Source organism: Ambystoma mexicanum, chromosome 7q (assembly GCF_040938575.1).
Source record: "Ambystoma mexicanum isolate Mex_15411 chromosome 7q, UKY_AmexF1_1, whole genome shotgun sequence".
NCBI classification, from domain to species: Eukaryota; Metazoa; Chordata; class Amphibia; order Caudata; family Ambystomatidae; genus Ambystoma; species Ambystoma mexicanum.
In genome coordinates, this window is record NC_090941.1 from 493,073,874 (window position 1) to 493,092,195 (window position 18,322).

Below are 18,322 nucleotides of genomic sequence, written 5' to 3' on the forward strand. Positions count from 1 at the left end.
GGGACAGAAGAGGGCCTGGAGGACAAAGCCGGCCACACAGACTTCAACGTAGCCTTCCTTGGAGGATCCACGATATCCAGGTACTACAATGACAAATTTCGAGAAAAATCCCCAAAGGCGCCGATAACGCCTAAGGCTTCGACGTCGAGAGAGTCGACAATGTTGACGTTGTGATCGCCGAAGGATTTGGTGTCGACACAGGTGCCGAAGGCGCCGTGTGCTGATACGACAGCAAGGCGTTGATGTCCGAATCGGATGGACACGGCGCTGAACGAGTCGACGCCGGCCCCAAGCCCACAATAGGTTGCTGCGGTCTCGCTGGAGGCGAGGACCGAGACCTACAGACACATCTCTTCCAACTCTTCGAATCCTTGTCTGAATTAGACCTCGTTGGCTCCCGATGCGAGTCGCGTCGTGTACCCAAGCCTGAAGGCATGCGAGCCACGGTACGAGACCGATCCTGGTCGGCTTCGTCAGAGGGCGCGACTGGACCTGTGCCCTGCGATTGAAAAATCGCTAACGGATTGTTTAAACACCGCCCATTCCTCCGGAGTCGAGGACTTCGTAGGGCACGTAACCTTCCTCGAGGCACCATCTACCGAGGACAGGGATGGTGACCGGTGACGGCGCTTCCGAGAGTGCCAGGACGAGTGGCGGGAACCACTCTGGGACCAAGATCCCTGGGACTCCTTCCAACGCAGAGAGTCGCCCCTCCAGTCATCAGTGGAAACCCCCTTGGACTTGAAGTCCAGCACTTAACAGGCTTAGAGCCCCTACCTACCTGGAGCTTCCCCTTCCGCTCCCGCAAGGCCTTGGCAGTCAGCGACTGGTATTTTGGGCAGTCCTCTGTGTCGTGCGACTCGCCCAGGCACCACAAACAAATGCGATGCGGGTCGGTGAGCGACATCTTCGACTTGCAGTCCCGGCAGACCTTGAAGCCAGACCACAGAGTCGGAGGGGTCGAAGAGAAAAACATCATAATGATGAAGACACGAAGTCTCACGAAGTTAACACGTTCGCGCAAAAAACAGAACTGAGGCTACAGGAGCCGTGCACCCTATTTATAACATCCTGTGACATCGCCCTCGATGGAGGCCTTCAAGGGACATTGACCCAACGCCATTGACGCAGGACGCCCTCTGCGGAAAAGGTTCCGAAATGCACAGCTGTGGACATTCCATGTCAAAGATGTGGAATAAGTTGGAGGACACAATCCTTTCGAAAAGATGTATTCAAATAAAAAAGTCTGTTTATTTTTATTCATCCCAGCACATGGTGGTAAAGAGAACATGGGGAGGTAAACTAAATGCAACGAAAGTCATTTTTAACATGCTCTGTACATTGTGGTTTCTTACATTGCCAACTGGTTTGCATCATCAGCAGGCTGAAGTGGAAGTTCAGAGTTCTCAACGCTTCCATCATTGGTTTCTGCCACACTGTGGATGAGCTCTATCTCAGAATCGGAACTGGAAGCTTCTATTTGGGGTTTCTTTCTAAGTATCTGCAAGTCCACATGTACTGCTTCTTCGTCCTCCAAAGAAGCATCCACCACCAGGTCTTCAGTTCCATCATCCAGGTTACCATTTCTGCCCAATATATGGCCTAAAAGGGGGAATCAAAAAAAAAAAACATGTGGACAAACATTTAGAAATTCAATTAACAGTCCAAACATTTGTTGTTATTAAATATATGACAAACATTACCTTCCAATAATTGGCTTTCTGATGATTGTATCTGTTTAGATTCACATGCTTTGCATAGGCGCACAGTATTACAATATTTTTTTTTCAAAGTTGAAAACAGGATATCGCGGGATCATTCCCATACTACTATCCCTACTTTGATGTGTACAGTACCCATGATCCTTCACACGCCAATGTACTCAGATTGTTATATTTTTTCTGACCTGAGGAAGTGTATAGTGGACTGTGAGTGTGATAAATAAGGTAATGTCATGTAACATGTTGTTAGTAATCCATTCAACTCCCATTGTGTGGAGAGGATGAGCGTGTGCATGCACATCTAAACAGATACAAGGATCAGCAAGACAATTACTGGAAGCTAATGTTTCACTTCTGAGACTTGTGGGTCTGCTTAGAATCACATGCTTTGCATAGACTAGCAACCAGATGAAAGAGGTGGGTAAACTGAAGGAGCAAACAAATGTTTCAACCCTGCTTGTACTACCTTTGACTCATTTCCGGCTTGTGTGTCAAAAAATAACGCTGCGTAAATGTGTGAACTGAACTCCATGTAACTGCCTTACAGATCGCTTCCAGTGGTACATTTGTAATGAAAGGTAAGGTAGTCCCAGTGCTACGTGTAGAGTGTGCCCTAGGTATGAAAGGAAATGCCTTGTTTGATAGGGTATAACACTGTTGGATACACCTAATAATCCACCTAGCGATGCTAGCCTTTGAGACAGGGTCTCCTTCTCCTCTAGCCACCACAGAAACAAAGAACCAATCTGTTTTTCTTAATGGCTTTGTTTTATTAAAGTAGTGCATGACTACCATACATTTTCTTTTTTTATTTATTTAAATTTATATAGCAAACAGCGGCTCTGAGGCATTGTGGCGCTTGTTACAGAAAGCTTATTGATTGCAGGTTTTACAATATACAGCACTTGGTCAACGTTTCAAAGAATAAAACATAAAACATCTAGTATGTGAAGTGCTCTTTCTCATTAATTCTGAGGGTTCGGAAAGAATGCTGGTAATTCAATGGATTAGTTTACATGAAATGTAGATATGTATTCAGAAGAAAATCATGAGTGCGTTGTTAAGACCACCTTATATTTATGTACTGTTACGAAGGGCTCTGTTACAGACAAATCTTGAAGCTCAATGATTCTACGAATAGAAGTAATGGCTGTAAGAAAAGCCACCTTGTAAGTGAGGTCTTTAAGGGACGCTTTGTGCATTGGTTTAAAAGGAGGACCCATGAGCTTGCTTAACACCACATTTTAATCCCAACCTGACGGTGGGTTAGCAACCGGAGGATGTAATTGCTTTACTCCTTCGATGGCGGCTTTAATTACCAGAACCTTCCATCAGGACACCTTGTTTAGGGATGTTGTGTATGCATATAGTGCAGCTAAATGTAGCTTTAATGAATTAAATGCCAGCCCTGAATCCAATAAATGCAACAGATAATGCAAAATATGTGAAGGTGAACAATCAATTAGATTGTTGTTAGACTTTTTGCACCATACGACAAGCCTTTTCTGCTTATTAAGGTAGCAGTGTCTACCGTTAGTCCTACATGCCTCCCTCAAAATGTCCATGCATCTGTCAGGTAAACTGAGGTGTCCAAACTCTAAGACCTCAGGAGCCAAGCTGCTAAATTAGTTGTATGAGATTGAGGGTGTATAATTAAGACTCTGACTCTGTGACAGCATGTTGAGACTGGGAGTCAATCTTACTGGTGGGCACAGGGACCTCTTGAGGGTGTGGGAGTACCATGCCTGACGCGCCAACTTTGGTGCTATGACAACCATTGTTAAATGCTCCTGGTGGATTTTGTGGATCCCTTTGTTCAAGAGTGGGGTCGGTGGAAGAGCATAAGCAAAAAATCCTAGCACGTTCCCCAGGACTGCTCCTGTGTTAATCTGGAGGCGTAATTTTGGCATTTCGCGTTTTCTGCTGTTGCAAAAAAGATCTATGTTTGGTAGCCCCCATTCTGTAAAGTATTGCTTGAGGATGTCAGAATGTACTCCTATTCATGTTCTAAGGGCTGAGTTCTGTTTAGGGTGGCTGCTAAGCAATTGCGTTCTCCTAAAACATGCTGGGCCTGGAGATATCTTCTGCCCTCGTATGGACAACCTAGGGAAGTGTGTTTCCGCACTGTTTGATGATGTAAAACATTGCTCATATGCTGTCTGTTGTAATTAACACATTTTTCCCCTTCAGCTGTTGTTGGAATGGTATGAAGTGCTCTGTAAACTGCTAAACGTTCGAAATCATTTATGTGCTGCTTTGCCAGTGAGAGAGACCATGTTGCCTGGGCAGTGAGGTGTAGCCAATGGGCTCCTCACTCTGTTAGTGATGTGTCCGTTATGCTCTTGCAGTGGAGTTGGCGGGTTGACAAATGTTCCTCCTTTTAACCCGCTTTCTCTTGCTCACCATTTTAAAGCCAACAACGGTGTGTGCCAAACCTCTGATTGTCCCAATTCCCATCTGCCTGAAATCACTGTTTTGCTAAACACTCTTGCACTGGATGCATGTTTAGGCTGGCGTGTGGCATAATGAAGATACAAGATGCCATCATGCGTAGTCAGACATATGACTTTCCTGACTGTTATCTGGCATCTGACCACGTAACAGGGGATTTGTTTAAGAAGTTGTACCCTCTTGTTGGAGGGTAACACCAGAGTGGCTATTGTTTCGATAAAAGCCCCCACAATTGCTTCAGCTGGCTGGGTTCTAGACTGGATTTCTTTTCATTGATGAAAAGCCCAGTTAAAGTAGATGATCGATAGAAATGTGTGTGTTTTTGTGGCATAACTCTGGGTTTTCCCCTGTTATTAACCAGTCATCCGGTCCTGTGATGTGCTGCCACTATTGACAGTACTTTTGTGAATACTCACATGGCTGATGTAATCCATAAAGGGAGAACTTTAAATTGATAATGAGGAGATTGGCAATCAGGGTGTGCAGAGCTGTTGTAGTTTTCTGTGCTTCTCGGTCACCGCCGGGAGTGCAAGGGTCTTGAACCCTCCCTATATGCCTTCCATTCGGATGATCTCGTGACCCCACCTTGCTGCATAACACCAGAGGCACACTCGTGTGAAGATTTGTATTTCCAGCCCCAGGAACGACAAAGCTACGCCAGACCGCAAGAAGCCCGGAGACAGCAGTGTTTCTGAGCTGCCCCCCTGCTCCAGCCGGAGAACACACAAGACCGCAGGGATCTCAGCGGGCGGTGAGTAAACGGCCCTACCCCCAACATGGCCCACGAGGGAATCTCCGGCTCCGGCCCTGTGGAGGCCCCAGGCGTGGTGACAGCCCCTCTACTGGGATCTGGAGGCTGGAGATAGGTGGGAGAGACCCCTCATCCCCGGGGGACCCAACACTGTGAACGGACCTGCACAACTCCCGAGGGTTGCTGTCGGGAGATCGAACCCCCGGCCCGAGACAAAGTGCAGTGTGGAATGCTGACAAACCCGCCCCCACTCAGGGCCAGGAGAAGACACGCTGGAGTGGGTTAGCACTGTGGGAGCCTTGTAGAGACTATCTGAGAAAACCTGCTCCACCTGAGAACTGCATGGCAGCCCTGGCAGGAAATCAGCAAAGGGCCTGGAGCGGGCCCAGAGAGCACTCCTACGTTTTGGAGGCCTATTAACACCCCCCCTGTAGGTGGTGGAGAGGATTTGTTCCCGCATTGGGAGATTTGGGGAATAGCGTGGAACACAGGTAAGAGTGGATCCTGAGTGAGAGTGGCACAAGAAAAAGTTGGCTCACCTACCGCGACCGGGGGCAGGCACAGGGAAGGCCAGCTGAGCATAGGAGAAGACTTGTGCACTCCTGCCTGAGGCCCTTAAAAGTGTCGGCCCGCCAGTGACTGCGGGAGCACAAACTGAGGTATATGTGGGTGGGGGAAGAGACACGTGTATGAGTGCATTAGCTGGAGTAATCACTTTGTCGGATGAACAACCCTGCCACGTCAGGCTTCCATAGAACTCCAGCAGGCCTGGAACCCAGGTGTGACCCCACACAAGCCCCCCGAGAAACAGCACCCGATACCCCTTTGACCAGCTTGGATGAGCTGGAGGGAGGCCCTACAGGAATTTTGTTTCCAGGAAAACCCAGAGGAACCGGGAGACGTGACCTCCCACAAGATGGTGGATCAGTCAGACGCACCATTTCAACGAAAAAAGGATATTGCAGCACTGATGCAAGAAATCAGAGAAATGCAGGCCGACATAGGTCACAGACTGGACAAGATGGAAGACAGAATACAGGGTTTGAAATCCAACCAATCCTCAGTGGACATATTGATACCAGACTGTATGCTCTTGAGAGGAGGTACGAGGAGAAAGCCCTCAAAATTGATGATTTTGAGAACAGGGAGCAGAGGAACAACCTAAGATTTTTTGGTTTTCCGGAGTTGGAGAGGGAGCCGGAAGAAGACATTTATCGCACTGTTAAAGACGTGGTCCGCTTACTGTTTGGGGATGGGGTGACAAACGAGCCCACCATAGAGAGAGCCCACAGGCCTGGTGGTAGAAGGGGACGCGCTCCATCCTTGTATGCTTCCACTACTACGCAGAAAAAGTAAAGATTTTGGAAGAAGCCAGGAAGTCCTCTTCTATCACCCATGATGATGCAGTCATTACGATCGTTCAAGACCTCTCCCGGTTCACCGTGGCCAGAAGGTGTATGTGTGCCCCACTGACCCAATGGCTAAGAGAGAAGGGGATATGGCATCGCTGGGGTTTCCCCTTCTCATTGACATTTGAATACATGGGTCTAAGTTAATCTCTGAGGAAACATCAAAGGAGCGATCCAGGAACACATGGAAATGCTGAGCGGACAGAGACAACCTTCTGGAGAAGCTACTGAAGGGGGAGCCGGGAGGGGGCTGTCGCGGGATAGGAGATGGGTCCAGGGCTCGAGGAAATTTGAGAAATTGAACTCCCTGCCGCCCCACAGTTGCCCTTGATTCCGACACGGGGAAGATGAAACCTTTGGATTGTCCCAGTCATTATAAATCTCACTGGGTGATGCAGGGAATTGGGGGGAGGGGGACTGGGGGAGGGACATGGGGGGGAATCCTTTTTTTGTGGCAACCTGAGGGGAGCCGCTGGCTGGTGGAGGCGGTGGGCTGATGGAATGATCTTTCTGGCAGTGGTGGAGATGATTGGAGTGGAAGGGGCGAGGAGGTTTTTGCTTTCCAAGATGATCTGGGGGGGGCGGGCGGAGGGGGAATCAACCCATGGAGCACTTGAGAGGATTGCTCGGGGTGACCGTGCGAGTTGGTGGTTCGATCGGGTACCAGAAATGGTTGGGACAACCGATTGGACGTCTTGAGAGGCGGAGGGGGGAAGACTAACAGGGGAGTTGGGCGGGTGGTGGGAGAGAGAGTGTGGCCGAGCTGGGAGTCTAGTTGGACACAATGGGTGGGTGGAGGAGGGTTGAGATCACAGGGAACGGGATGCAGGGCTCAGTTATTGGTTGTTGGGGTTCATAGTTTTGGTGGTTTCATGCACTTGGCAAGGTTCATACTTAGGCTCTCAGGCAGTAGTAGACAGATCTTGGGACGAGGGTGGGAGTTTAAACGTGTGTACGAGAAGATATTCTTTCCTAAGTCCCAATGGCCAGTACTTTGCCAGCCCTGGTGGTGGGCTCTCTGAACGCTAGAGGAGTTAATTCTCTGACGAAAAGATCTCTCCGGGGCCGAGAATTCTCATAGGCTGAATTTGACCTGCTCTTTCTACAGGAAACACACTGAGGGAAAAGGAACCAGCCCTTCGCAGTGGTAGGATAGGGGAAGTCTACCGGGTCTCATTCACATCGAAAAAGAGTGGTGGGTGGCACTGTTGAGCAGCCTGCAAAATGGCCGCTTAGTCTGTGTACTCTGTGGATCGCCAACAAACATCCACCTACAGCGGTGGAATCCACTGTCTGACATACCTGATCACGACATGCAGAGGTTGCCTTTGGTGCTGGGAGTGCCTGGTCTCGTCCTCTGTGATAATCGCGGCTTCAGGGGCGAGATACTGCTGCCTACGCCCGAGCCTGCTGGCACTGTATTGGGCCTCCCTGCGTGGACAGTGTGGGCTGCGACAGTCGAGCTGCCCTGGGCCCACAACGGACCCTGCTGTCATCACCTGAGGCTGAAGTGCACCCCCGCGGCTGTGCGGACCTCAGCCGGGGGCCGCCAAGGCTCTCATCGGTCTGCTGCGTGCTGCTCTGTGTGCCAGCGGGGTAGCTGGTCTCCGTGGGTTGCGGCATTGGATGAGGCGGAGACACCCCCCGCTGGAGCCATACGTGGGAAGCACCGACGTGTCCCCGAGGACGGGGGCTGTTGCCATCGGCCAGAGATGAGCGGACAGGGGAGGTGGGAAGCGGCTGTCCTTCGTTGCGGCCGCCCAGGCCCCTTGACGGCTCCTCCCCCGAAGGACTGACGAGCGCAAGCCTCGGCTGGGGCTAACCCACGGCGAGGCCCTCTGGTGTATTCCAGGCCCCCTTTCTGCGGTGGGCCCGCTCTTGCCTGTGCTGCCCTGGCCCGGACTGCAGTCGGAACACTGTGCGCCCCCGCTTCTCCTGCTGTGGGGGCTGGTCTCCTGTTGGTTGGGGCTCCCTCCGGACCTTAACCCTTCTGCCTAGCCTTGCCGCACTGCATCCGTGCGGCCTGCCTGCCCCACCACTGAGGACATTTCTGCTCTTCTGGGTTCATTGTGCACACCAAGCGCTTTGCCACCCTGACGACCTCTTGGCCGCAGTGGTTGGCTCTGTGGGTCTGGCTGGCTCCCCCCACGGGGGCTCCGCTGGATAATAGCCAAGCTGCCACTCGCACCTCAGGGGATATTGCTACGCGGTCTCTCTGCGCATCTCCCACATCAAGGGGTTAAGAAAGTGTATTGGTCCCTCAGGGGGTTGCTGGGGGGGGGGTCGGTCTTGACTCATCCCATCCTCCCCTGCCACTTGGTCACAGCATCTGCTTCCCGTTGCTCCACTTGGCAGCCCGCCGCAGACTAGAGAGCCTGAGCCCTGCCCCCTGCTCACTGGACTGTAGCCTATCCAACGTACATTTCCCGTGTCTTCATACCCAACATCACTGCCCAGTGTAACAGGCATCACTGTCATCAGGCCCTACACCTGCTTCAGCTGCTATTTCGGATCCTGTCTGCAGGCGCAGCCTCGAACCCTGGGGGCGCGTCCTGGCACGTAAGGGGGGTCCTACTCCTGGCTGATCGCGCTGGATCTGTTCTCAATCGCCCCCTAGGGCAGAGTGCCACCTCAAGAGCTCTGTACTAGCCCATACAGTTGAAGTTGCTCCTTTCCACCATCGTGTCCACAACACAAGTACTGTGAGTGCTGGTTCCTTTGCGGGCGTGCAGGCGACAACTGGCCGCTCTAGTTCATACTAACAACCACCGTCAGGATGTCGAATAGATCACGCGGAGCCAACAAGACCGGGGCTATGGACAAGTTCACTAGGGTAACACCCAGGTCTGAACAAGGTAGCTCCTCCACGTGCCAAGAAGACATGGACCTTCCGCCCCCTCAGCCTGATCTCAAGGTTATGATGAAGTCCATGGCTAAGAACTTTGCATCCTTCCATGAGAAACTAGATGACAAATGCCAATGTGGCCTCATTGAGAACTAAGCTAGACTAGCACAGATCAAGGATTACGGAGGCGGAAACTAGAATTGGGGCCAATGAGGATGGAGTGCAAGCCCTCCAAACCACGGTCACTGAATTGGTGCGTAACATGAAGCAAGTAAAAGCCAAGTGTGATGACTTGGAGTCCAGATAACGCAGGAATAATATCCGTATTGTGGGCGTACCTGAATCCGCACTCAAGGCCCGGATGGAACTGGCTGTTGAAAATCTCCTCAAAGACCTTCGTGGCGGGGCGTGGCTACGAGGGCCATGTAGGAGGACGCGATCTAGAGGAGCTCCCGAGATCCTGAAATGATCCTGGCGAAATAGTGCATAACAACGTGCCTATGACTGCTGAAAACACACATGTTGGTGTGTGAACGGACTGACTGTGCTTGGTGAACTTTTGGAAGGCGTGAGAGGAATGGCGGTGGAGTTTTGTGCGAAAAAGATAAGGAGCGCCGGAGACGGAAGACGAAACAAAATGGCCGATCAACAACCGGAACAAAGGAAGGAGCAGGCCGCATGGTGGTCAGGCGATAGGAGCGGACTGTGTGCGCACTTGTAACTTGCGCGGAACGCAGGTCCCCTATGTTGGGATACTAACGCGAATCGGCCTGTATGGCTGCAGAATCATGTCTAATAGAACCGTGAGACTGAAGGCGAAGTAGCCCACGTTGGACGACTTCGCCAAGACGTCCCCTGGTCCGGAAAGTTCTAAGAGCAAGGATAAGTCGCCTGCAGGCGTCATGCCTGTGACGGGCACTAACCAAGAGGTCCTGGCTGCGATTGCAGACCTGAAGGCGGCCTGGGAGGCTAAACGTGAACTGGCCGTTACTGAGCTGAAAACGGCAGTGGACCTTAAGGTCGGTGAGGTGCAGGAAGAGGTGAATTTACTTCGGCAGGACGTCAGGTCTCTGGCGGAGCGCACTGAGACCCTCGAGAAAGAGGTGAGCCCGAACACTGCGGATTGTGCCTCCCATAAGGCCGAATTGCATGCCCTGGTGCAGAGTGTGGGCAACTTGGAGAACAGGGCGGAGGAGGCGGAAGCACGTGCCCGACGGAATAACATTCGCATTGTCGGCCTGCCAGAAGGATCAGAGGGCCACGATCCCACGGAGTTCATCGAATCTATGCTGTTGCAGGAGATACCTGGAGGAGCTTTATCTCAGGGATTCGCGGTGGAACGTGCGCATAGCGCTCTGACAAGGAAGCCGCCACCGGGAAATCCACCTAGGCCAGTAATTGCCAAAATCCTTAATTACCGGGACCGGGAGAGGATACTAGAACACTTCCGCAAGGGTGGAACGATTACACGAGCGGCGGCAAACATAACGGCCTACCCAGACTATACCCTGACTGTGCAGCGTAGCCGTATGAACTTTGGGACGGTAAAGCGGAGATTGAGAGAGGCGGGCCATAAATACATGTTGCTGTATCCGGCGAAATTGAAAGTTTTTCACAAACACAGGACTTTGTTTTTTGAGAGTCCGGAGGACACCATGGGATGGCTGGACGCGTAGGGATGCCCCCAGGAGCCTGACGTTCGGACGGGAAGAGGAGATGGAGGAGATAAGTAGTGCGCGAGGAGGGCGCTAAAAGATGGCGCGGAATAGGACTCTGGGACTTGATTATAGTCATTTGAGCGGCCTTAGGCAGAGAAGGTCAGACTGTTAAACAATATGGTATGAGCACTGTGACTATTGCTGTTTTTAGGGGAGCCTTGCAGAGCGGATCTCTTTACCCCACTTAGTAGCCTTAGTTAAGTGGCCATTAGGGCAACTTCACCCTACTGAGCTCTGGGCATTGGTTGGTGCTTGCAGGGCTAGATGTGGGGGTGCCTGAGTTCCATGGATGGAGCTGGGCAGCAGTTGGGGAGTGTGGTGTTGGGGAAGGGATGGGTAGAGGGTGGGGAGGGAAGTGGGGAGTTTGGGGTGTACATAGTTATGGGGAGTTCAAGTTTGTACATGAGGCTACAAGAAAGAGCTAGAGGGCTGTATCTGTATCGTATGGGCAGGTGGGATTGGCTGCACGGAAGGGGGGAGGATACTTATAAGCTCTGGGGGATCTTAAGATCGTAACGTGGAATGTCAGGGGACTCAATAGTTACCTAAAGAGGAACAAGGTCATGATGTATTTGAAAAGACAGAAGATTGATATTGCACTGTTGCAGGAGACGCATGTGACGCGGGAAAAGTTGGAGCTGGTGGGGAAGAAGTGGAGAGGCATTGTAGTGGGTTCTCTGTATTCTGCCTACGCTAGGGGAGTGTTGGTCTGGGTGGCACCGCACGTTCCACTCCAACTTACACAGGAGGTGGTGGATACAGAGGGGAGTATGGTTATAGTAAAGGCGCTGGTGGAGAATAAAGAGGTGTGCATTGTAAACACGTATGCCCCCAATCAAAACACGGCAGCATATTTTAGGACTCTGTGTACCAACCTGGGTGCGTGTGTGGGTGGGGCGGTTATTTGGGGAAGGGATTTTACTTGTGTGCTGAACCCCAGGGTAGACAGATCTGATGATAAGATTGATAGGCCCACCCCAGCGACCAGGGCGTTGCAGGCGCTGCTCGACGGCTTCGGGCTGGCAGATGTTTGTAGACTGAAACATCCTAATGGGGAGCAGTATTCGCATTACTCAGCCCCGCAACAACTGCATACGAGACTTGATTATTTTTTTGCCACGCCAGAGGTGGTGGTAGAGACCACCCAAATAGAATACAAAGCGAGGGTCCTGTCGGACCACTTGCCGCTGGTCCTGGGGTGGCAGTACTGCCGCCTCAGGGCGCGGATACCGACGTGGCGCCTCCAGGCTGAGGCGCTCCAGGATCCGGTTTTCAGAGAGGATATCAGAGACGAGATTATACATTATTTCGAAGAGAACACTGGCAGTGAGGAGTTGGCGGGCACGCTCTGGGAAGCCTTTAAGGTGGTGTTGCGGGGTGCTGCCATCGCTAAATCAAAGGGCCTGCAGGGTGGGGTCTTGACGGAGTTAGGGGGATCTGAGGATGAACTGGAAAGGGAACTCAATAGTGGAGGGGGGGATGCGGAGCTAGTACTTAAACTACAGCAGCGGTGCGCGGAACTTTGGGAAAGGCTCTGCAACCTTAACTATAAGAAGTATGTTGAGAGGCAGCATGCAGGTGGGGACAAAACGGCCACCTCTTGGCGTGGCTATACAAGAGTGAAACCCCTAGGCCCCCGATTAGGACGATAACCAGAGAGGATGGAGAGGTAGCGGACACCCAAGAAGGAGTCAATGAGGCATTCTTGGATTATTACAGGGCGCTATATGAGGACAAAGGGGGGGGGGCAGCCGAGAGGAGATAAGGGAAACTTTAAGAGAGATTGGATTACCTAAGATTAGTGCCAAAGAAAGAGAAGAGCTGGATGCACCGATTACTTTGGAGGAATTGGAGGAGGTGGTGAGGCAGCTGCCCACCAATAAGACCCCGGGAGCAGACGGACTTCCTAGCGAATTTTATAAAGCATATAGAGAGGAGGTACTCCCCCCCTATGCTAGAAATGCTTAATGAATCGTTTGAGGAGGGCCGGTTGCCGGAATCGCTTAGAGAAGCGATTATAATACCGCTCCCTAAGCCCAACAAACCAGGGCATAGCTGCGGCTCCTACAGGCCCTTGTCAATGTTGAACCAGGACGGCAAGATATTGACGGCGGTCCTGGCTAATAGATTGCGGAGAGCTATTAGTAAATTGATACATCCGGACCAAACAGGTTATGTCCCCAACAGGAATATAACCCACAACCATAGGCGACTCCACCGGGTGGTTGAATGGGGGAGCAAAAGCGAGGGTGAAATGGTGGTGGTGTCCTTTGATGCAGTCAAAGCTTTCGATTCAGTCAGGTGGTTGTGGTTGCTGGAGGCCCTGAGGGAATACGGGATGGGGCCGGGCTACATTAGGTGGGCGAAGTTGCTGTACAGTGAGCCGCTAGCTAGGGTACGTACAGGAGCGGTGATATCCGAGAGGTGGCAACTTAGCAGAGGCACCAGACAAGGGTGCCCCTGGTCCCCGATGTTATATATTCTGGCCCTGGAGCCCCTGGCAGTGTACCTTCGGCAACAATATGACATGATAGGCATCGAGGTAGGGGGAGAGAAACACCTAATATCCCTGTATGCTGACGATTTGCTATTATACTTGAAATATCCGGAGGAAAATCTTCAATATATTCTGGAGGTAATGAAAGGTATGCGGAACTGTCTGGCATAGGGGTGAACCCCCAAAAATTGAGCATATCCCCATTGGGTAGCTACAGAGGAACCCCTCCGGAGCGGTTGCCAGTGTTGCCGATACCATGGGCGGTTGGTTCCTTCCGCTACCTCGGAATAGATGTGTATCACACGGTAGAGGAGGAACATTGGCATAACACTGAGGTGGCTGTGAGAAAAATCCGTATAAGCATGAAGTTTTGGGAGAAGTTGCCGTTGGCGATGATGGGACGGGGGGCGATGCTTAAAATGGTGGTCCTGCCTAGGCTTTTACATTTTTTCAGTAATATTCCGTATATGATACCCAAGAAGTTTTTTGCCAAGCTGAATAGTATGTGCAGAGACTTCCTATGGCATGGCACCCGGAATAGAGTGGCGCTATGGAAGTTGCAGAATTTCTATGAGAGGGTGGGTATTAAGCTGCCTCATTTTGAGGCCTATTATGTCGCTGGTCAGTTGCAATATGTAGTCAAATGGCTCTCTGATGAGGTAACTCCCGAATTTAGGCAGTTTGGACAGGACTGCACTCCGTTTTACCTGAAGGAAATTATATGGTTGCCTGGTTCAGAAATGAAGGAGCGCCCGGGAATGATGTTGCTGGGGTGATGTGGCGTAGAGTATGTCGAATGATGGAGGACGCGTACCCGTGTTCCCCGCAGGTGCCGTTGGTTGCTTTGGCAGGGGAAGACAAGCAACTAAGGATGATAATCAGGACCTACTGGGAGTCGGTCGGGCTGGTTACACTGGGGGATGTTTGGCAAGAGGGGACCATTAGGGATTTTGAAGGACTAGGGGAAGAGGCGGGCTTGCATAGGGGCCAGTATGTCACGTACCTAAGGCTGGTGCAGAATATTTGTAAAATCTGGCCTGAGACTGTATTGGCGGAGGAACCAGACGCCACTATGGGGACAATATATGACATATCAGAAGGGGGGCATGAGATCTCTAGATTGTATGAGATGGTGATGACCCGGGTTGGGAAGGAGTTGACGCATTTGAGGTTGGATTGGGAAACAGAGGTGGGAGCACAGATGGAGGATGGGATGTGGGAGCGTGCTATGGGATACCACAAGAAGGTGTCAAGAAATGCTAGATTACAACAAATACAGTTGTATATAACGCACAGAGCTTACATGACCCCGCTGAGAATATCGAAGTTCGGAAATGCGGGACGACAAGCGTTCCCAAAATGTGATAAGTGAAATGCTGATTTGACACACATGTTTTGGTCTTGCCCAGTGATTGAGAGTTTCTGGGGAGAAGTGGCGTAAAAACTAGCGGACAAAGGGGTCATGCTCATTATAGATACGGCCTGGGCCTGCCTGTTGGGAGGGTTTCCCAGACCACGGAAACTTAAACATGTTGGGAAATTGAAGGACTTGGCATATGTGCTCGCAAAACGAAGGATTGCCATGGGATGGAAGCAGTGTCATAAGCCATGGGTGGAGGTATGGTGGCGGGAATTGCAGAAATGGGCGGAGGCTGAAACGGTGGTATGGCAGGAGGCATGTAGCATGTGTGGGGAAGAGGAAGTGGGTACCCTGATGGCATGGAGAGTATTAATAGCAGGACTGTTTGGAACAATAACGGATTCTGCAGACTCAGAAGGAGGTGATACCCTGCCACACGTAGCAGATATGGAAAGTGAAGGACAAACAAGCTCTTGAGGGGGGAGGGATTGGGGGAGCAGTGGTCTTGACTAATTGATGTTCATGTGATTGTTGCAAAAAGCGCTGCCAGTTTGGTTTGTATTGTTTGTTTGTTTTAAAAATTAATAAAAACTGTTTTAAAAAATAAATAAATAAAAAAGACCTTCGTGGCAACCCCCAACTCTGCCCGTTCTTCACAGTTGAGCGTGCGCATAGAGCGCTGACCTCCGCCCCAAACCGGGCGACTTTCCCAGGCCAATAATTGCTAAGATCCTCAGCTACAGAGATAGGGATCATATACTTCACCTGGCTATGAGAAGGGGGAATTAAGACTAGACTCGCAAATCATCAGGATTTTCCCAGACTTCTCCGTGGGGGTTCAATTGGAGCGCCGCCAGTTCAATGGAGTGAAGAAGATGCTTAAGGAAAGAGTATGCGATGCTCTTTCCAGCCCGCCTGAAATTCACCTATCGCAACAAACTATACGTTGTTTGTTGGCCAATACAGAGTGTTTGATCGTTAACACATATGCCCCTAATAATGATGCTCCCGAGTTCTTTGATGAAGTTGTAGCCTTGCTCATAAGATACATTGGTGTCCCAATGATATGGGGGGGGGGACATGAACCTGATCCTAGACATGGACTTGGACATGTCCGGGACAACCCGTATGGCCACGTCACGTGCTGCCAGTCAGTTGCGCACGCATATGAGCTCAATGGGCCTCTGTGATGTATGGAGAACACTAAATCCACACACGAGAGAATACACCTACTACTTGTCGGTACACGACAGTTCATCTAGGATAGACTGGGTCCTCACGTTGAGCGAGTTAATGGGCAAGATCACGGGCACTCAGATACTAGCACGCATTCTCTCGGACCACTCTCCGGTAACGCTACACATCAAACTGGGGCCCATTCTGCCTACCCACTCCGCCTGGCGCTTTAAATCAGAGGCACTGCGTGATGTAGTCTTCAAAGCAGAGATTCTGGCTGACATAAATACTTTCTTTGATTGCAACAAACACCACAACACCCTATAGGGGACCCGATGGGAGGCATTTAAGGTCTTCATAAGAGGCATGTGTATTTCAAGGGAGGACGGGATATTGAAGGACATAAAACACAGTCTGCACCACTCTGAGAGCAAACTTGAGGCTCTTGAGCGGGAATATGCTACCGCACCCTCCCCTGCAATACTTGCTCGGATAAGATCAGAACTGGAAACCTTTGAATTCCATGCCCTCAGAAAGGTACAATACTACACCCGTCCCCTGGTGGCATGGAGGTACGGTGAGGGGGACAGGCCGGGGAGAACCTTGTCTAGACTGGTGCGGATGGAGGGGGGTAGAGCCCGTAATAACAGAATTAGAGATGCAAATGGGGTCCAGCAATGGGTTGACCAACACATTCTGGACACGTTCACGGAATACTATGCCGCTCTCTACGCTCCCCAGCGGGGGCACACTGCCCGGGACATTAATCATCTTCTTGACCAAATCCCCATGTCCTACATTTCCCAACCCACCAGAGAGCAGCTCGACGCCCCGATCTCTCTGGAAGAGATTGCTGATGCTATCTCAGGCCTTCTGAAGGTTAGGGCCCTGAGTCCGGACGGGCTCACCTCAGAATTCTACCAGCAACATGTGGCCATCCTGGCTCCCAAACTGCTGGAGGTCTGGACCAAGTCACTTCGCTTGGCCACCCTGCCCCGATCCCTGCGTGAAACTCTCTTAACGGTTCTCCCCAAGCCTGGTAAACCTCTGGACGACTGCGGGTCCTACAGGCCATTATCACTTATAAATACAGATACCAAGATATTCACTAAGGTGATAGCAGGCAGATTCCTCCCCATAATATCGCACTTGGTCCACTCGGACCAAAGCAGCTTTGTCCCCGGCCTCTCCACAGCCCTCAATATCCGGCGGCTCTTTAACATAATGGCAAGAATTAATCCTGAGGCTAATGCGGTCGCGGTCACCCCTGATGGCCAAAAGGCGTTTGACATGGTGTCCTGGCAGTATATGTGGGCAGTGTTGGAAAAAATGGAAATCGGTCCATGCATGCTATCCTACATTAAACTCCTATACACAGATCCCGTGGCCAGAGTCCTGGTCAACTCCCTAACGTCGGCACCCTTCACGCTCCACAGGGGCACCCGCCAGGACTGTCCGTTCTCCCCAATATTATTTGCGATGGTTATTGAGCCTATGGCTGACAGTGTCAGAGATAGACACACCCGCAAGGGTATACGACTGCGGGACACACCAGAAATAATCTCGCTATACGCTGACGATGTACTCCTTTACATTAGGGATCCATCTGTGCATCTTCACCCGATTATCCGGGACAGAATAAAAATAGGCACATTCTCGGACTTTACCATAAACTACTCCAAATCGGAAATATTTCCACTCACTGCGGTAACCCAACCATCGGCATGTGAATTCCCTCTCCGATGGTCCCCGGATGGTATCAAATATCTCGGGGTACAGGTGTCACTAACTAGGTCCTCCCTGCTGCTCAACAACTACAATGCTACAGCGCAACTCGTAGAGTCCAAACTTTCAAGGTGGCGTAACCCTCCCGCTTTCCCGGTCGGGTAAACTGTCCCTAATCAAAATGACAGTGGTCCCCAAGCTCCTCTATTAATTCACAAACGTCCCGCTCTGGCCGGAGAAACAATATTTCAGAAACCTATACTCCGCTTGCGCCCAATTCCTGTGGCACTCCACGCGATTCGTAAGAAGTGGCAACATATGATTCTACCTTACGAGAGAGGGGGCTTCACTGCCCCTGATCTTACTCTATACTGGATAGCCGCACAGGCTAAGCACGCCACGCACTAGTATAAACACCGGGATGCCCCCCCATGTGAAACTAGAGAAGCTAGCTAGTGAGGAGGTGAATATCATGTCTCTTATCGTCTGTCGCACATATCGCACTGATGCCCCAGCAGATCCCGTGGCCTCCAAAACCATGGCATGGAGTCGACTGCTGCAGCCCCACCCCGAACACCGCCCATACTACAAGTGGTTACCTATTTGGCATTTCCCGGGCCTCACCCCACTCACGACACACTCCTCATGCACCACTGGCTTGAACTGGGA

At 51.2% G+C, this 18,322-nt stretch overlaps 1 protein-coding gene across 14 annotated transcripts in view; it reads right to left on the reverse strand.

Annotated features, from left to right (window-relative positions):
• The window catches only part of SETDB2 (SET domain bifurcated histone lysine methyltransferase 2), a 1,645,210-nt gene that overhangs the window by 633,335 nt on the left and 993,553 nt on the right, over positions 1-18,322 (reverse strand). For all 14 annotated transcript variants that reach the window (XM_069639329.1, XM_069639325.1, XM_069639326.1 and 11 more), the window contains one exon: positions 1,356-1,602. In XM_069639329.1, the coding sequence (XP_069495430.1) occupies positions 1,356-1,602 (247 nt within the window). The remainder of the gene's footprint in view (positions 1-1,355; positions 1,603-18,322) is intronic.